This window comes from Mobula birostris, chromosome 12 (assembly GCF_030028105.1).
Source record: "Mobula birostris isolate sMobBir1 chromosome 12, sMobBir1.hap1, whole genome shotgun sequence".
NCBI lineage: Eukaryota > Metazoa > Chordata > Chondrichthyes > Myliobatiformes > Myliobatidae > Mobula > Mobula birostris.
The window spans coordinates 112,179,528-112,197,897 of record NC_092381.1 but is presented as its reverse complement, the minus strand read 5'-3'; the positions used below and the strand labels follow the sequence as shown (position 1 = coordinate 112,197,897).

The following is an 18,370-nucleotide window of genomic DNA, read 5'->3' as shown; positions in this document are numbered from 1 at the left end:
CATGACAACCCACCTCAGAGTACTGAAATGTTACGTTTATCCAGTTATGTTATATGGCTCAGAATGTTGGACAATATCTAGTAACATGAGGAAACGAATTGAAGCAGCAGAGATGTGGTTTTTGAGGAGGGTGCAAAGAATATCATGGACGAAATGAATAGTATAGTAGTCATACTTTATTAATCCCGGAGGAAATTGGTTTTCGTTACAGTTGCTCCATAAATAATAAATAGTAATAGAATATCTAACAAGGATGTCATGAACAGAGCAAACACAAAAAGAGAAATAATGTATGAGATCATGAAAAGGCAACGTGACTTCATTGGACATGTGATTAGGAAAGAGGAGTTAGAATGCACAGTAATTATGGGAAAGATTGAAGGGAAGAAAGCAAGAGGAAGACAAAGACAAATGATGATGGAGACAGCAGCCAGAGAACTGGAAATGAACACCAATGAATTGATCCACTTGACCCGAAACAGGAGTGTGTGGGCCATGGCAGTCAAAGCTCAAACTGGGCATAGCACCTGATGATGATGACCTCCTCCCTGATGGTAGCAATGAGAAGAGGCTGGTGAGATTCTTTAATGATGGATGCTGCCTTCCTGAGGCATTGACTTTTGAAGGTGTCCTTGATAGTGGGAAGCTAGTGCCCATGACGGAAGCTCGATGGTGGGGAAGCTTTTGAAGCGTCCTTGATGATCTGGAGGCTGGTGCCCATGATGGAGCTGGCTGAATTTGCAACTTTCTGCAGCTTTTTCTGACCCTGTACATTGTGCCCACAGTCTAGGTGGAGTTACGATGCTTTCCATGGTCTGACTGGGCACTCCGTCGGTCAGACTCGACCATGGACGTTGCGTCCTAGCAGTCTAGATACACAAGCGAGGGCAACATGATATGGAAAGCAAGCTGTTGTCCATGTAGCAAGCTCCCCCTCTCCACGCATCTGGTGAACCCAAGGGAACGGCAGAGACCGATACAGTTTGGCACCAGCAACATCACGGGAGTTGCCAGTCAGCATTGAACTCAACGTCAGACTGCCTTCGGGAATCCAGCTCCAGATTTTTCCCTCCGGGATTACTCCCGAAGCCTTCTGCGTGAGTGGGTATATCGGCAAGGCAGAGGTTTGAGATCACACGGCTGACAAGCCCCATCTGCCTGAAATGACTGGTTTTAAGGTGCCAGTAACCTGCCTTTGCCCCTTCTCCTGTCAGGTCTTCTGGGCTTAGTAGTTAAAGCACAAGTGAAGGCCAGGAGCTTGACTTGATTGTCAGAGGTTATTTGAGTCGCACGCCACTGGGAGTATTTAATAGGCAGTGGGAGCTTGCCGCCATTACCACCCCTGGCAATAACAACCTTAAGAAACCAAGGTCTACCAAGGTTTCCATGATAGACCTGGAGAAAGTGGCTAGTCTTTGGTGACATACCAAGTCTTCTCAAACTGCTCATGAACTACAGCCGCTGATACATTCTTTATAATTGCATCAATCTGTTGGGCCTCAGAGATGTTGGCACCCAGGATTCGATCACAATATTCAATGATATTCCCACTCCCCCAAAACTCAACTGAACCTGCTGTTGCAGCATTGGAGACTGAGGGGTGACTTTATAGATGTGCTGACATTGGCGAGGGTTCAGAGGAGGTTCGTGAGGATGATTCAGGGATTAAAAGGGTTATTGTATGAGCAGCAACTGGAATTTAGAAGAATGATGGGGGGGGGGGATCTCATTGAAACCTATCGAATGTTGAACAGTCTAGATACAGTCGATGTGGAGGATGTTTCCTTTAGTGGGGGAGTTTAGGACCAGAGGGCACAGCCTCAAAATAGTGGGAAGTCCATTAGCCAGAGATAAGTAAGAATATCTTTAGCCAGGGGGTGGTGAACCTGTGGACTTCGTTGCCACAGATGGCTGTGGAGGCCAAGCCATTGGATGTATTTAGACAGAGGTCGATAAGTTCTTGATTAGTCACGGTGCGAAAGGTTATGGGGAGAAGGCAAGATAATGGGGTTGAGAGGAAAACGGATCAGCTATGATGAAATGGTGGAACAGACTCGATGGGCAGAATGGCCTAATTCTGCTCCTACACCTTATGGTCTTATAGATATTGTGAATGCGCACAGTCTTCTCCCCCCCTCCCCCCCCAGGGTTCAGGAATCAAGAACTAGAGGGCACAGGTTTAAGGTAAGAGGGGAGCAATTTAACGGTAACCTTAGCGGGGAACCTTTTCACCCAGCAGACAGAGGGGGAGCTGCGTGGTCTTGGTCGTAGCGATAACCAGGCCTCCAGCCTTGGAGTCGCCTGTTCACCGCCGCCCAGGAGAGAGGCAGAGTTGGTGCGTTTACTGGAGTCTGACTGCAGACTTCTGAAATATTCATGGGCTCAGGTCTTAGACTATGTTTTGTGTGACTCTACGAGGGGTGATTGATAAGTTCGTGGCTGACGGTAGAGGAGTCAATTTTAGAAAACCGAGCACATTCATTTTTTAACATAGTCCCCTCTCACTCCTGGGTATGAGGATAAACTACATCCGGCTGTGGAGCCTTTGCTTTGGGTAATGAGGTTAACATTAACCACAGCTACCTCCAGGTCACCCTTAGGCAAGGTGTAGCACCTGTCAGCCTCCCTACCTGGGTTACAGTGAAGCTATGGAATGCAGGTGGTGGATGAAGCAGAAAGCAAGTTGTGAGTAACACAATCGATGGTTCCTGCTTCTCAGACGCTGAGCAGTAGATCCTTTTAATAGGACAATGTTCTGGGTCACTCGTCTTATAAAGACACTGCTTCGGAAGCAAGCAAGGGGAAGCTGCTTCTTGTATTTTATCCCTAGTACAACCATGGTTAATACAGACACAAATGTAAAAGACAACAGCGTAAATGGCAGCCCACTTCCGAATAGTGCAGACACTTCGCTCGGTACGGGGTATCATGTAAACAGACAGGTGAGCCCGGATCGTCATACCACTACTGTCTGCAAGAACAAGAGACTGCGAATTGCCACTTGGAATGTTCAAACCCTGCACCAAGCTGGTAAGTTAGAAAACGTAAAGTTAGAAATGAAGAGGCTAGAAGTCAGCATCCCAGTGAAATAAGATGGAAAGGCACTGGAGTATTCTAGTCAGACGACTACAGGATGATATACTCTGGTGGAGATAAACATGAAAAGGGTGTTGCAATCATCTTAGACAAAGAAACATCCAAGAGCCTGCTAGGATACTGGCGTATCTCAGACAGAATGATGCTAATCAAACTAAAAGGACAACAAAACAACATCTCTATCATCCAAGTATATGCACCCACAATGGCAAGCTCAGAGGAAGAAATTGATCCTTTCTACCACTCCCTAGACAAAGCACTAGAAGAATGCAAATCACAAGAAGCCATCATAGTCATGGGCGACTTCAGTGCAAAAGTTGATGAGGGAAGAGAAGACCATATTGTTGGAGACCAGGGACTGGGAGAAAGAAATGAAAGAGGAGAAAAGCTTATATCATGGTGTAAAACAAACAGTCAGATAATCACCAACACTTGGTTTAGACAACATCCAGGAAGGAACTGGACATGGAGAAGCCCAGATGGGAACAACAAAAATCAAATTGACTACATCACAATCAATAACAGATTCAAAAACTTGATAACTCAATCTAAAAGCTACCTTGGAGCAGATCACATACCAGTCATTTGCAAAATGAAAATAAAGATGAGAAAATTAAAGAAACCAAAAAGATCAGAACCACTGGATTATCAACAACTAGAAAACAACCCTCATCTGAAACAGAATACACAATCAAGGGGAAAAACTGTTTTCAATTGCTGCAGGATGAAGGAGGCAAATCTTCCTGGGACATACTGAAGGAATCCATGGTTGAAGCTGCGGAAGAAACCATCCCATGAAAAGAACGGAAGAGTAAGAAGAAATGGATAACTGAAGATATAATACAATTGATGCAACAAAAACAGATCATCAAACCAAGAGACAGCGAAGAATGCAAACAACTTGATAAGACAATAAAAAGATAGATAGCTAAATGAGAAATGCTACAAACCCATAACCCTGGAACAAAGGTGATGCACAATAAGATTAAAGAACTAACGGGGAAATTACCTTGCTCAGCAAGTGGATGCATCAAGGCAAAAGATGGCAGCTTAATTATCAGCAAAGAGGAAATCCTAAACAGATGGACAGAATATATAAAAGAACTTTTTGAAGACCAAAGAGGAGAAAAAACGAACATAAAGAAGAATCCTGAAGGACCTAGCATTCTAAAATCAGAAACTCGAGCAGCCATAAATAAAACAAAACATAACAGAGCAACTGGTCCAGACAACATCGCTGTTGAAATGATACTGGCCTTAGAAGATTTTGGAATAGAGAAAATAACAGAAATAGCAAATGAAATCTATGATCATGGGGAGATACCTGATGATTTAAGTAAATCAGTGTTCATCACACTTCCAAAGAAAGAGGGAGCAACAGAATGTGAGTTGCATCGTACAATAAGCCTGATGAGCCACGTGGCAAAAATTATTCTCAGAGTAATCATGATGAGAGCAAGATGCTGTATAAAACCAGAAATCAGTAAAGAACAATGCGGCTTTGTGGAAAACACTGGAACCAGAAATGCAATTTTCATGGTATGGATGATCTGTGAACGAGCCATCCAGGTACAAAAAGACATCTACCTATGTTTCATCGACTATAAAAAAGCTTTTGACACTGTCAGACGACAAGATCTTCTGGAAATGCTTCAAGATCTTGACATAGATGGGAAAGATATACGTTTCTTACGAAACTTATACTGGGAGCAGACAGAATCCATCAGAATAGAAGGAGAAGTGAGTGAGTATGTGAATATCATGACAGGAGTCAGGCAAGGTTGTGTCTTTTCGCCAGACTTATTCAACCTGTATAGTGAAAATATCTTGAGAAGTATCAAAGACATCAAAGGATTCACAATTGGAGGCCATAATATAAATAACATCAGATATGCTAATGACATCGTACCAATAGCTGACTCAGAAACAAAACTTCAAGAACTACTCACTATAGTGGCAGCAGAAAGTAATCGCAGAGGCCTCTCAATCAACACCAAGAAGACAGAAAGCATGGTCATCTCCAGAAAGACAAACATCCCACAATGTGAACAAGATCGGAAATACAAACATCGAACAAGTCAACAAATTCAGATATCTTGGCAGCCTAATAACAAGTAATGGCAGGTGCGACACAGATATCAAATACAGAATAGCAATGGCGAAAGAAGCTTTCCAAAAAATGAAGAGCATATTAACAGACAGAAAGATGAGCATGTACACTAGAAACAGAATACTGCAGTGCTACATTTATTCTATCCTGACTTATGGAAGTGAATGCTGGACCATTTCTCCAGCAATGGAAGAGAGACTAAAAGCAGCTGAATTATGGTTCTACAGGAGAATGTTAAAAATATCATGGACCACACACACATCAAATGAAGAAGTTCTCAGAAGAGCCCAAGACACTAGACACTAAAATACTACAGCACGTTACAGGCCCTTCAGCCCTCGATGTTGTGCTGACCCATATATTCCTTTAAAAAAAAGTACTAAACCCACACTACCCCGTCACCCTCTATTTTTCTTTCATCCATGTGCCTGTCCAAGAGGTTCTTAAATACCCCTAATGTTTTAGCCTCCACCACCATCCCTGGCAAGTCATTCCAGGCACCCACAACCCTCTGTGTAAAAAATTTACCCCTGATGTCTTCCCTAATCTTCCCTCCCTTAACTTTGTACATATGCCCTCTGGTGTTTGCTATTCGTGCCCTGGGAAACAAGTACTGGCTATCCACCCTATCTATGCCTCTCATAATCTTGTAGACCTCTATCAAGTCCCCTCTCATCCTTCTATGCTCCAAAGAGAAAAGTCCCAGCTCTGCCAACCTTGTCTCATAAGACTTGTTTTCCAATCCAGGCAACATCCTGGTAAATCTCCTCTGCACCCTCTCCATAGCTTCCACATCCTTCCTATAATGAGGTGACCAGAACTGAACACAATACTCTAAGTGTGGTTTCACCAGAGATTTGTTATTAACTTCAAACTTTCTGCATAATCACTCAAAGAGTTGAACTGCGTGTACATGTAACGAGAGCTGTATAACTCGTCTCCTTTCAAATCTCTTACTAACGCTTCCTTCAGTTAGTCCTGACGAAGGGTCTCAGCCTGAAACGTCGACTGAAACTCTTCCAATACATGTTGCCTGGCCTGCTGCGTTTACCAGCAACTTTGATGTGTGTTGCTTAACTCGTCTCCTCCTACCTTAGGCCACAAACTTATCAATCACCCCTGCTGTGGACCACTTTCTGGAGGTCCAAGACGCTGACTTCTACAAAGAAGGGATTCATATGCTCCACAACTGCTGGACTAAGTGTGTCAATGTAGGAGGGGACTATGTTGAAAAATAAATGTGCGAGGCTTTCTAAAATTGACTCCTTCTGCCTTAGGCCACGAATGTATCAATCACCCCTGGTATATGCTTTTATCCTATGTGTGCTTTGTGCTGTGTGTGGCTGTTGGTACTGTATTGTGTACTTTGGTCCCAGAATAACGCTGTTTCGTTTGGCTGTATTCCTGGGTACTCATGTATAGTTGGGTGACAATTAAACTTGTACTTGATCTTGGTGCATATATGGACCAAGATACCAGAGGAAGTGGTTGAGGGAGGTACATTAACAACATTTAACAGGCACTTGTCCAGGTATATGGACAGGAGAAGTTTAGAAAGTTATGGGCCATACATGGGTAAACAGGACTAGGCAAGGTGGGACTGTTAGTCAGTCTGGACTAGTTAAGCCTTTAAGACCCGGTGATCTGTTGAAATTCAGTGCAGAGTGGGCCTTCCAGCCCTTCACCCCACGCCAGCCAGCAATCCCCTGATTTAACCCGCTAATCACGGGACAATGACCAATTAACCTACAAACCAGTACGTCTTTAGACTGTGGGAGGAAACCAGAGCACCCGGAGGAAACCCACACGGTCACGTGGAGCATGTACAAACTCCTGACAGGCAGTGGCGGGATTTTGAATCCAGGGTCTCCTGTACTGTGAAGCGTTGTGCTAACCACTACGTTACCGTGCTACCCCAAGGTTTTATTGAAACCTACTGAAAGACCTGGACAGAGTAGGCATGGAGAAAAGATTTCCATTGGGAGGAGAGTCTAGGATCTGAGGGCACAATCCACTGGCAGGTGAGACTGGAACTGAGCGACATGGTATTGAGATTGGGGGGGAGTAGGTTTAGGATGGAGATAAGGAGGAACTGCTTTTCCCAGAGTAATCAGTCCATGGAACTCTCCATCCAGGGAAGCTGGACAGTCCTCACAGTGTGTTGTGTACAAAGCTCGGCAGGCAGTTAGAAACACCTTCTCAAAAATCAGAGAGTCAAAAGCTTCCTTCAGAGTTTTTAAATGAGAAAACTTTGTGAAAAGATACTTTTTCAAAAGCAAATGCCTCCAAAAGAACCATTACTTTGTCTTTGGGTTTGGAGGTTTGCGTGCCTCAATGACCCAAGAGCTATGTTGGCTGGAGTCAGGGCTTTATGCTTTGGCTCTTGGTAGGGTCACCCATGCCAAACAGGTCAAAGGGTAGAGGCCAGACTCAGAGTGCTCACCTGTCCTCCAAGTTCGGGGGTTCAGCTCAGGGCCAACAACCCTGACTGGTCCAAAAAAAACAATTGTTGCAGAAACAGCAACGAAGAATCCTATATCTGCATGTGACAGTATTCCTGAATCTCTTCCCAGGATATGCATGACTGACAATAGAGAAAACCAAGAGGAAGCTACTGGCATGATGAAAGAAGGCCTGAACACCAGCCCTAAACTACATGGGTCACAATAAAGATGGCCAAGGCCAGACGGAGATGGAGGGCAGAAAGGCAGTTATTAAAGGGCAAATGAGTGAATAGAGATGGATGTCTTTCTACTGTGTCTGCTTCAAGTCGAAATCTGAATTAACCTGCGCAGGAAATGATGTAAAAAAAACAGCTTTCGAACAGAAAATGATGTTGGTACAAAACAAACAGCTGCCTCTAGAGGCAGAACAAAAGCAGTGGAGGTTACCTCATTAAATATATTCAAAAGTTAGTTAGATTTGTTTTTTTTTTGCATACAAGGGGAATTAAGGGTTTTGAGGAAGGTGGGGCTGGGTCCATGGACAGATCAGCTATGATCTTATTGAATGGCAGGAGAAGGACAAGATGGCCGAATCCTGCACCTGTTTCGTCTGTTCACAGCCTCAGAAGAAAAGAACGGCCTTTTCTCACTGGTCACCCCGCTATAGGAAGGATATTGAGGCTTTGGAGAGGGTGCAGAAGAGGTTTACCAGGATGCTGCCTGGTTTAGAGGGCATGTGCTATCATGAGAGGCTGGATAAACTTGGGTTGTTTTCTCTGGAGCAGCAGAGGCTGTGGGGAGATCTGATAGAGGTTTATACAATTACGAGAGGCAGATCGAGTGGACAGGGAGTATCTCTCTCCCAAGGTTGACATGTCTAATACCAGAGGGCATGCATCGAGGGTGAGAGGGGGTAGGTGAAAGGGGGATGTGAGGGTTAAGTTTTTTTACTCAGAGAGTGGTGGATGCCTGGAATGTGCTGCCTGGTCTGGTGGTAGAGGCAAATACATTAGAGGCTTTTAAGAGACATTTGGATAGGCACATGGATGTGAGGAAGATGGAGGGATAGGGACATGGTGTAGGGAGGAGGGATTGGTGTTTGGGTGTTTTATATTTTACCTGTTTTGGCACAACATTGTGGGCCGAATGGCCTGTTCCTGGGCTGTACTCTTCTATGTTCTATGAGGAGAAATTTCTTCAGTCATCTTCAAGCCTTCACCAGTACTCTGGGGTCTACTTATAGTGGGCAGTTACCCTAGCAACCTTCAGCATGTGGGGGGAAACCGGAGCACCCAGGAAACCCACCTAGTCACAGGGAGAGTGTACGGTCTGCACTATAGCACTAGAGTTTGCGATCGAACCCAGGTCCTCTGGAGCCGTGAGACCGGTGTTCTACCCGCTGCGCCGTTGCGCTGTTCTGCGTTCCGTGAATGGATGAAGGTGGGCGGGGGAGAGGGGTTAATATGGTCGGAGGGTGGACACCTGACCCGTGTTGTGTTTGCCTCACAGGTGAGACAGCGGTAGTGGGCAGTCCTGCCGCAGGATCGGCAGCCCCCGCGCCTGGCAGCGCCTCGCCCCCTCAGGGGGCAGCCTCGCCCGTGGACAAGAGCGAGTCGAACCCCCAGCACGCCATCCCCCGAAGGCACGCGCCGCTGGAGCAGCTGGTGAGGCAGGGCTCCTTCCGTGGGTTCCCCGCCCTCAGCCAGAAGAACTCACCCTTCAAGCGGCAGCTCTCCCTCCGCCTCAACGAGCTTCCCTCCACCCTGCAGAGGAAGACGGCCGAGTTCGAAGTCAAGAGCCCAGGTGAGAAGTCCATTTGGTTAGTCCTAAAGGGGCAGGTGGGGGCCTCATCAAAAGTATCTCAGGAAGGCTTTAGAAAGGGTGCTGAGGAGCATATAGTTGGCAAAGAAGGCACACCTTCAGTTGGCTGAGGCATTGGTTGTACGAGTGACCTTGGACCCCATGTCAGAGGAAAGATGTACTGGCCCAGGAGAGGGTCCAGAGGAAATTAATAAGAGTGAAAGCCTTAACGTACAAGGAGTGTTTGATATCTTTGAGCCTGTTCTTGCTGGAGTTCAAAAAGATAAGGAAGGGGTAGGGGCTTCATTGGAACCTACCGAATATTGGAAGGTCCAGGTACCATGGGCAGGGAGAGACTAGGATTTCCAGAATAGAGGGAAATCCGTTTGGAATGGAGATGAGGAGGAATTTCTTGAGCTGGAAAGTGGTGAATCTGTGGAATTCATTACCACAGGTGGCTGTGGAGCCAAGTCATTGGGTATATTTAGAGCAGAGATTGGTAGTTTTTGATAACCGTTATGGGCAGAAGATGGGAGAATGGGGTCAAAAGACAAAAAGTCAGCTACAATTGAGCTGAAAGGCCTGTTCCTGCTCCCATCCTATGGTTTTAGGACGTCATTCTGCAGCTGTATAAAACTTTGCTAAGGCCCCACTTGGAGTATCGTGTGCAATTCCGATTGCCCTAATACAGGATGGATATGGAGACCTTGGAAAGGGATTTGCCAGGATACTGCCTGGATTTGAAGAGGTTGCACAGACCAGCGTCGTTCTCTCTGACGCACCGAAGACCAAGGGGAGAGCTGATAGAGGTTAGAGACGCCTAGATGGAGTGCACAGTAAAATCTGTCCTTCCCCAGGATAGAATTGTCGATTACTAGAAGGCATACAGTAAATTGCGCCCTGCCACCCAACACCTCACTGATTTAACCCTAGTCTGATCACAGCACAATTTACCATGACCAGTTAGCCTACAAACCGGTACATCTCTGGACCATGGGGGAAACTGGAGCTCCCATGCACAGAACATACAAAATGTACAAATTTGCTTGACGAAGGAGGCCAGAACTGAACCTGAGCTGTAATAGGGTCGCATTAACCACTACCCTACTGAGGTACCCAAACCCATATCTTCCACTGCAAGGAAAACAGTCACCTTCCCCTCTCCCCACCCCTTCCAATGTCCAGTTATTCTGCCTGATCTTCTACCTGGTGGCAGGTGGGGAAAGAGAATGGCCAAGGTGGGAGGGGGTCATAGAAGGTAGAACATAGAACTCTACAGTCAGTACAGGCCCTTTAATCCACGATGTTATTCAAAATTTTAATCTATTCCAAGATAGGAGCCCTTCCCTCCTACAAAGCCCTCCATTTTCCTATCATTCATGTGCCCATCTGAGAGTCTGTTAAACACCCCTGATGTATCTGCCTCCATCACCACCACTGGAAGGGCTTTCCATGCACCCACCACTCTCTGTGTAAAATACACTGATTATTTTTATTCTATTTAGAGATACAACCCTGAGTAGCCTCTTCTGGCCATTCGATTCACACTGTCCCGCAAACCCCAACAATACCGTGAGGAATTCTTCCTAGAGGTGCTGCCTGGCCTGCTGCGTTCACCAGCAACTTTGACGTGTGTTGCTTGAATTTCCAGCATCTGCAGATCTCCTCGTGTTTGAGGAAACTTCACTCAGGTTGTGGAATGAGCTGCCTGCACAAGTGGTGCGTGCGAGCTCGATGTCAACGTTTAGGAGAAGTTTGGATGGGTACATGGATGTTAGGGCATGGAGGGCCATGATCCTGGTGCAGGTCGATGGGAGTAGGCAGCTTAAATGGTTGGGCAATGGGCCGAAGGGCCTGTTTCTGTCCTGTACTTTTCTGTGACTCTATTACAGCACAGTGGTGTATTGGTTAGCACAACACTCTGTAGTACCAGTGATCCGGGTTCAGTCCCGCTGCTGCCTGTAAGGAGTTCGTACGTTTCTCCCCGTGACCGTGTGGGTTTCCTGCGGGTGCTCCGGTTTCCTCCCACAGTTGAAAGATGTACCGGTTGGTGGGTTAATTGGTCAATGTAAGTTGTCCCGTGACTGGGCTTGGGTTAAATCGGGGGATTGCTGGGCGGGGCGACGCAAAGGACTGGAAGGGCCTGTTCTGCATTGTATCACAATAAATAAATAACCCTAATTTAACCCTGGCTAATCATTTAAAAATGACCAATTAACCTATCCAGTACATCTTTGGACTGTGGGAGGAAGCCAGAGCACCCCGGGGAAACCCGCGCGCCCCGGGGAAACCCACGCGCCCCAGGGAAATCCGCGCGCCCCGGGGAAACCCGCGCGCTCCGGGGAAACCCGCGCACTCCGGGGAAACCCGCACACCCCGGGGAAACCCGTGCACCCCGGGGAAACCTGCGCGTTCCCCAGGGAGGACGTACAGACTCCTCACAGAGGGCGACTGAATTGAACTGAGAACCCCATCAGCCCCAGGTGTAACAGGGTGGCGCTGATTACGTTGACTGCTCTCCTAAGGCAGTGGGTACTTTACAGAAACATGCCTTTTGAGTTTCATACTCTGTGTTTTTGCTCGGTTATTTTCTGTTGTTGTTTGTGTGGTTTTTTTCACCTAGAGGAGGGGAGGTTGATCTTTGATCTTTCTCATTGAACGGCTTGGTTCCATCATGGTGGCTGTCTATGGGGAGACGAATCTCAGGGTTGTATATTGCATACATAGTTTGATAATAAACATTCTTTGAACTTTGAAATTATTGGATTAAAGAGTAGACACAGTAAGTGGGGACAGCAGGCTAAGTTTACATGACGGATGGGGCTGTGCCTGCAGCTCTACGATTTCTTCTCCTGAGCAGAGTAGTTGCTGTACCAAGGTGTGGTCCTCCCCGGCAGGATGGCTGGTGTGTTCTGTAAGAATCGGTGACGGTCGTCCAGCGCCGATGGGAAGTTATCTGCTCTGTCCGAGTAGGAGAGGAGTTTAGGGCAGGTGATGCTGAGGACGATTCCGGTGGGACTGGATTGGGGTGTGCGACCTTTGACCGTTTCTGGTTTGCCCTCTCACCCCAGTGCCGGAGTTTGACTCGTCCCCCAGCAACGAAGTGGGCAACGTGGAGCCCCTCTGCCTCCAGGGTAACGCAGCCATCCACAAGCCCCTGGCCGATCCGTTCTCCAGCACGCCGGCCAGCGGCCTGGTCACTACGGGTGTTGCCACGCCACCCCCACACGCACCGCAGGGTAAGTGCCTGGTGGGGGTTGAGGGGAGGCAGGGGTGGAGCCGGGAGCACTCCTGGAGCGTACCTGGGCCCGTTTCTGTACGGTGTGCTGCGTCTTCGTGGAACTTCTTGCAGAAGTGATGGAAACAGGGTTGGTTTATTACCACTGACAGATGTCGTTAAATTCGTTGTTTCATGCCAGCTGTACAACATAATACATAAAATATACTATAAGTTGCAATATTATATTAAAAAATGAAATTAGTAGTGCAAGAAGAAAGCAAAAACAGTGAAGTAGTGCTCACGGTTTCGTGAACCTTTCAGCAATCTGATGGCAGAGGGGAAGAGGCTGTTCCTGAAACATTGAGTGTGTGTCTTCAGGTTCTTGTACCTCCTTCCTGATGGGAGTAACAAGAAGAGGGCATGTTCTGGGTCGTGGGGGTCCTTAATGATGGATTTTATCAGGCATCACCTTTTGAAGATGTTCTTGGTGGTGGGGAAGCTAGTGAAGATGACACTGCAGGCTTTTCTGATCCTGTGCAATGACTGCCCCCGCCTCTTACCAGATGGCAACCAGCCAGTCAGAATGCTCTCCCCAGTAGGTAGAGCAGGGATTCCCATCCTTATCTATGCCATTAACCGAGGGGTCCATAGACCCTGGGTAGGGAACCCTTGATCGAAAGGAATTTGCAAGTGTCTTCAGTGACAAACCAAATGCCCTCAAACTCCTAATGAAATGTAGCCGCTGGCATGCTGCTGTTGGGCCGAGGATAGATCTTCAGAGATGTTGACACCCTGCTCACCCTTTCCACTACTGATCCCTCGATGAGGACTGATGTGTGCTCCCTCCACTTCCCCTTCCTGAAGTTTACAATCAGTTCCTTGGTCTTACTGACACTGAGTGCAGGGTTGTTGTTGCAACCAGCTGATCTGTCTCGCTCCTGTGTGCCCTCTCGTCACCATCTGAGATTCTGCTGACAGTAGTGCTCCACGCCCTCCAGGTATCGAGCTTGTAGATAGCCCACAGTGTCCATGCCAAATAGTTTCTGCCTGCATATCCCCCCATTCGCTACATATTCACCTGTATATAACTGCCATTATTGTAACTGCTTCTACCACAATCCCTGGCAACCAGTTCTGAGCATCCACTGCTCTCTGTGTAAAAACACTACCTCACTATTTACAATACAAGAGCAATACCTTATTTTCCGTCTGGGCAGCCTCAACCTGATGGCATGAATATCGATTTCTTCTTCTGGTAAAGAAAATTTCCCTCCCCCTCCTCGCTACTTCTATTCCCCACTCTGGCCTCTTACCTCTTCTCTCCTGCCTATCACCTCCCCCTGGGTCCACCCTCCTTCCCTTTCTCCTCTGGTCCACTCTCCTCTCCTATCACATTCCTTCCTCTCCAGCCCTTTACCTTTCCCACCACCTGGCTTCACCTATCACCTTCCAGCTAGCCTCCTTCCCCTCCCCCTTTCTTTTTATTCTGGTGTCTTCCCCTTCCTTTCCAGTCCTGATGAAGGGTCTCGGCCCAAAACATCTACTCAGAAGGTCAGGTGGCATCTATCGAAATGAATCGATAGTTGACTTTTCAGGCTGGGAGGTGACAGGTGAAGTGGACCCAGGGGGAGGTGATAGGCAGGTGAGAAGAAGTGGAAGGTCAGTGCAAATAAAGGAAAGGCTGTGGGGTGGAAGTTTGTTTACCGGAAGGAGAAATCGATATGTATGCTATCGGGTTGGAGTTACTCAGATGGAATACAAGGTGTTTGCTGCTCCATCCTGAGGCTGGCCTCTTCTTGGCACAAGAGGAGGTCCTGGATCAACACTTTGAAATTTATTTCAAATGCCCGATTCTGATTCTAAAGCTTATGCCACACATTTCAAAGATGAATATTATTGCGTTTGTCACACGTACATCGAAGGCATACAGTGAAATGTGTCATCTTGCGTCAACAAACAACATGGTCGGAGATGGTGCTGGGGGCAGCCTGCTAGTATTGCTATGCTTCAGACACCCACATCGCAAGCTCATGACTCCCTAACCCTAACCCGAGCGCCTTTGGAATGTGGGAGGAAGGCCACGTGATCATGGGGACAAAGCATGAGCTCCTTCTGTACAGCGGTGGGAATTGAAGCCAGTTTGTCCTGCTGTAAAGCATTACACTAACCACTGTTCTACTGTGACACTCTTATAAGACAGGGGTTCCCAACCCGGGCTCCACAGACCCCTGGCTTAATAGTATTGGTCCCTGGCATCAAAAAGGTTGTGAAGTCTTGTCTTAAGCATTGCTACCATCAGGGAGGAGGTACAGGAGCCTCAACACACACACTCAACATTTTAGGAACAGCTTCTTCCCCTCTGCCATCTGATTTCTGAGTGGACATTGAACCCATGAACACTACCTCAATACTTCTGTTTTCTCTTTCTTTTGTTGCTCTCTTTTGCTCTACTTATTACATACAGTACTGTGCTGTACAGAAGTCTTGGGCACAGATATATAAGCTCAGGAGCCTGAGACTTTTGCATAGAAACTATAGTAATTTTATGTACTGCACTGTACTGCTGCCACTAAAAGTACAATTTTCATGTTGTATGTGAGTGATGATAAACCTGATTCTGATCTGGGTCTCTATTGTGGACTGAGAGTGGGAAGGGGGACAAGGAGAGGGGAATCATGGTTGGGAAAAGGGGAAGAGAGAGGGGAGGGAGCAGGAAGCACCAGAGAGACATTCTGTAATGATCAATAAACCAATTATGTGGAATCAAATGACCTTGCCTGGTGTCTCAGGGCTGGGTGTGTTTGCACCCTCACCACCCGTCCCCTCACCCCGGCGTCCCTGCACCCCTCCTGATACATACACACAACACCTAAGACTTTTGCACAGTACAGTGTGTCCTCTAGTATTTAACATTTCTACCCTGCGATAAAGATTTTAACTACCGACCCTATCTACGACTTTCATAATCTTACTAACTCCTATCAGGACTTCCCACGGCCTCCAGCACCCCAGAGAAGACAACCCAAGTGTGCTCACCCTCTCCCTGGATTCTGACAGTCGAGCTTGTCTCTGTGTCTGATGACAGAGTTGAATGGGAAAAGCTGCAGCTCTGAAAGAGGCCCTTCGGCCCATAGACTCCATTCTGACCCTTCAGCATCCAGTTTACTCTCCCCACATTCGTTCCAGATTTTAACGCTCACTTTTACAGAGGCACAGTGGCGTAGTGGAAATGCTTTACAGTACCAGCGTCCTGGGTTCAATTCCCAGTGCTGCCTGTAAGAAGTTTGTACGTTCTCCCTGTGACTGTGTGGGTTTACTCCGGGTGCTCTGGTTTCCTCCCACGGTCCAAAGATGTACCAGTTGGTAGGTTAATTGGTCATTGTAAATTGTCCCGTGTGATTAGGCTGGGTTTAAATCGGCGGACTGCTGGGGAAGCGATTTGAAGAGCCAGAAAGGCCTGTTCTGTCAACACACACAAAATGCTGGTGAACGCAGCAGGCCAGGCAGTGTCGACGTTTCGGGCCGGGACCCTTCGTCAGGCCTATTCTGTGTTGTATCTCGATACGTTATCTAGATAGCCAGATAGACAGATTAGCCAGGCAGACAGACTTTTTGTTTAAAACTGCCAAGCTGCATGTCATTTTTGGGGAACGAGGAGGACTCTGGGGCACCCACGTGGTCACGGGGAGAAGGTGGGACCTCCACACAGCCAGCACCAGAGAGCGGCATTGAACCCGAATAAAATTGCAAACATGATCACCTTGATTTATAACAAAGAAATGAACCCGTTTGGTAAATTGGCTTATTGTTGTCACACATATCGAGAAACTTGTGTTTGAAACCCTCCATACAGATCATTTAACCACATCCGTGCACTGGGGGAGAACCAGGTGAAATGATCCAAAGTGCATTTATTATCAAAGTATGTATCCACTACACAACCCTGAGACTCATCTTCTCACAGACAGTCACAAAACACCAAGGAACCCATTCAAAGAATCAACATCAAACCCCCTTCCCCTCCCATACCAAAAAAAAACAAATTGCCCCCCTAGCATGCAGAATAAAGTGTAACAGCGAGGGTGCAGACAATAAGGTGCGAGGTCACGATGAGTTCGATTGTGAGGCCAAGAGAATCCATTAACTATAGACCAGTTCTACGTTGATGGTGGGGAGAGTTTTAGGATGAGTCAGGAAAAGAATTTAAACATTGAGAATTTATTTATTTTTGCACTGTTTCAGACTTGCGCCATTCTATTTTTTTTTGGTGCATCTATAGTTGAGCCAGCCTCCCCTCCGCGGATTCGGTCTACACTTCTTGCTGCCAGCATTATTAAAGACCCCCACCCACCCCGGACATTCTCTCTTCCCCCTCTCCCCTCGGACAGAAAGTACAGAATCCCACCAGGCTTGACAACGGTATCTATCCTGCAGGACAGTGACGGACTCCTAACTGCCTCAGTCAGGCACGCAGCAACAAAGACTCCCGGGCATTCTCTCTTCTTCCCTCGGACAGAAGATACAAAAGCACGTGCCAGCAGGCTCACGGACTGCTTCTCTCCCACTCTTCAACGGACCTCTAGTACAAGAAGATGGATCTTGACTCACAATCTACCTCATTATTATCTTGCATTTATCGTTTACCTGCACCTCGGTAGCTTTTACACTTTATAAAACCATAAGATATAGGAGCAGAATTTGCCCCATCGAGTCTGCTCCACCATTTCCTCATCACTTCCCTCTCAGCCCCAATCTCCTGCCTTCTCTCCAGATCACTTCATGCCCTGACTAATCAGGAATCTATCAACCTCTGACTTAAATATACCCAATGACTCAGCCTCCACAGCTGCCTGTGGCAACGAATTCCACACATTCACCACCCTCTGGCTAAAGAAACTCCTCACCTCCGTTCTAAAGGGACATCCCTCTGTTTTGAAGCTGTGCCCTCTGGTCCTAGACTCCCCCACCGAAAGAAACATCCTCTCCACATCCAGTGTATTTGGGCCCTTCAATATTCGACAGGTTTCAGTGAGATTCCCTTCTCATTCTTCGAAATTCCAGCGAGTACAGGGCTAGAGGTCAAAGTTTAACAGGCAACTTTGGCTGCAGGATTATTTTGAAGTGCATTTCAAAGTAAGTTTCATTATCCAAATACATATATGTCACCATATAGGCATCCGTTAATCTCATGAGACCATGGATTTGTGCCTTGGAAAGTTTCCAGGGTGCAGGCCTGGGCAAGGTTGTATGGAAGACCAGCAGTTGCCCATGCTGCAAGTCTCCCCTCTCCACGCCACCGATATTGTCCAAGGGAAGGGCACTAGGACCCATACAGCTTGGCACCAGTGTCGTCGCAGAGCAATGTGTGGTTAAGTGCCTTACTCAAGGACACAACACGCTTCCTCAGCCAAGGCTCGAACTAGCGACCTTCAGATCACTAGACGAACGCCTGTATATGTCACCATATTCGGCCCTGAGATTCATTTTCCTGTGGGCTTACTCAACAAATCTATAGAATATTAACTCTAACATGATCAATGAAAGATCAACCAGAGTGCAGAAGACAACAAACTATGCAGATGCAAATAGAAATAAGTAATGAGAACATGAGATAATGATGCTACTGGTTTCCCTTAATCTAATGATGATTTGATTGACATAAACCGTATGCAGGACAAGCTTTTCACTGTGTCTGGGTAC

The 18,370-nt window shown here is 47.0% G+C and overlaps 1 protein-coding gene across 1 annotated transcript in view; it reads left to right on the top strand.

Annotated features, from left to right (window-relative positions):
- LOC140206246 (protein numb homolog) overlaps positions 1-18,370 on the top strand; it is an 86,558-nt gene that overhangs the window by 59,175 nt on the left and 9,013 nt on the right. The window contains exons 5-6 of the mRNA XM_072274565.1: positions 9,160-9,453; positions 12,522-12,689. Coding sequence (XP_072130666.1) covers positions 9,160-9,453; positions 12,522-12,689 — 462 coding nt within the window. The remainder of the gene's footprint in view (positions 1-9,159; positions 9,454-12,521; positions 12,690-18,370) is intronic.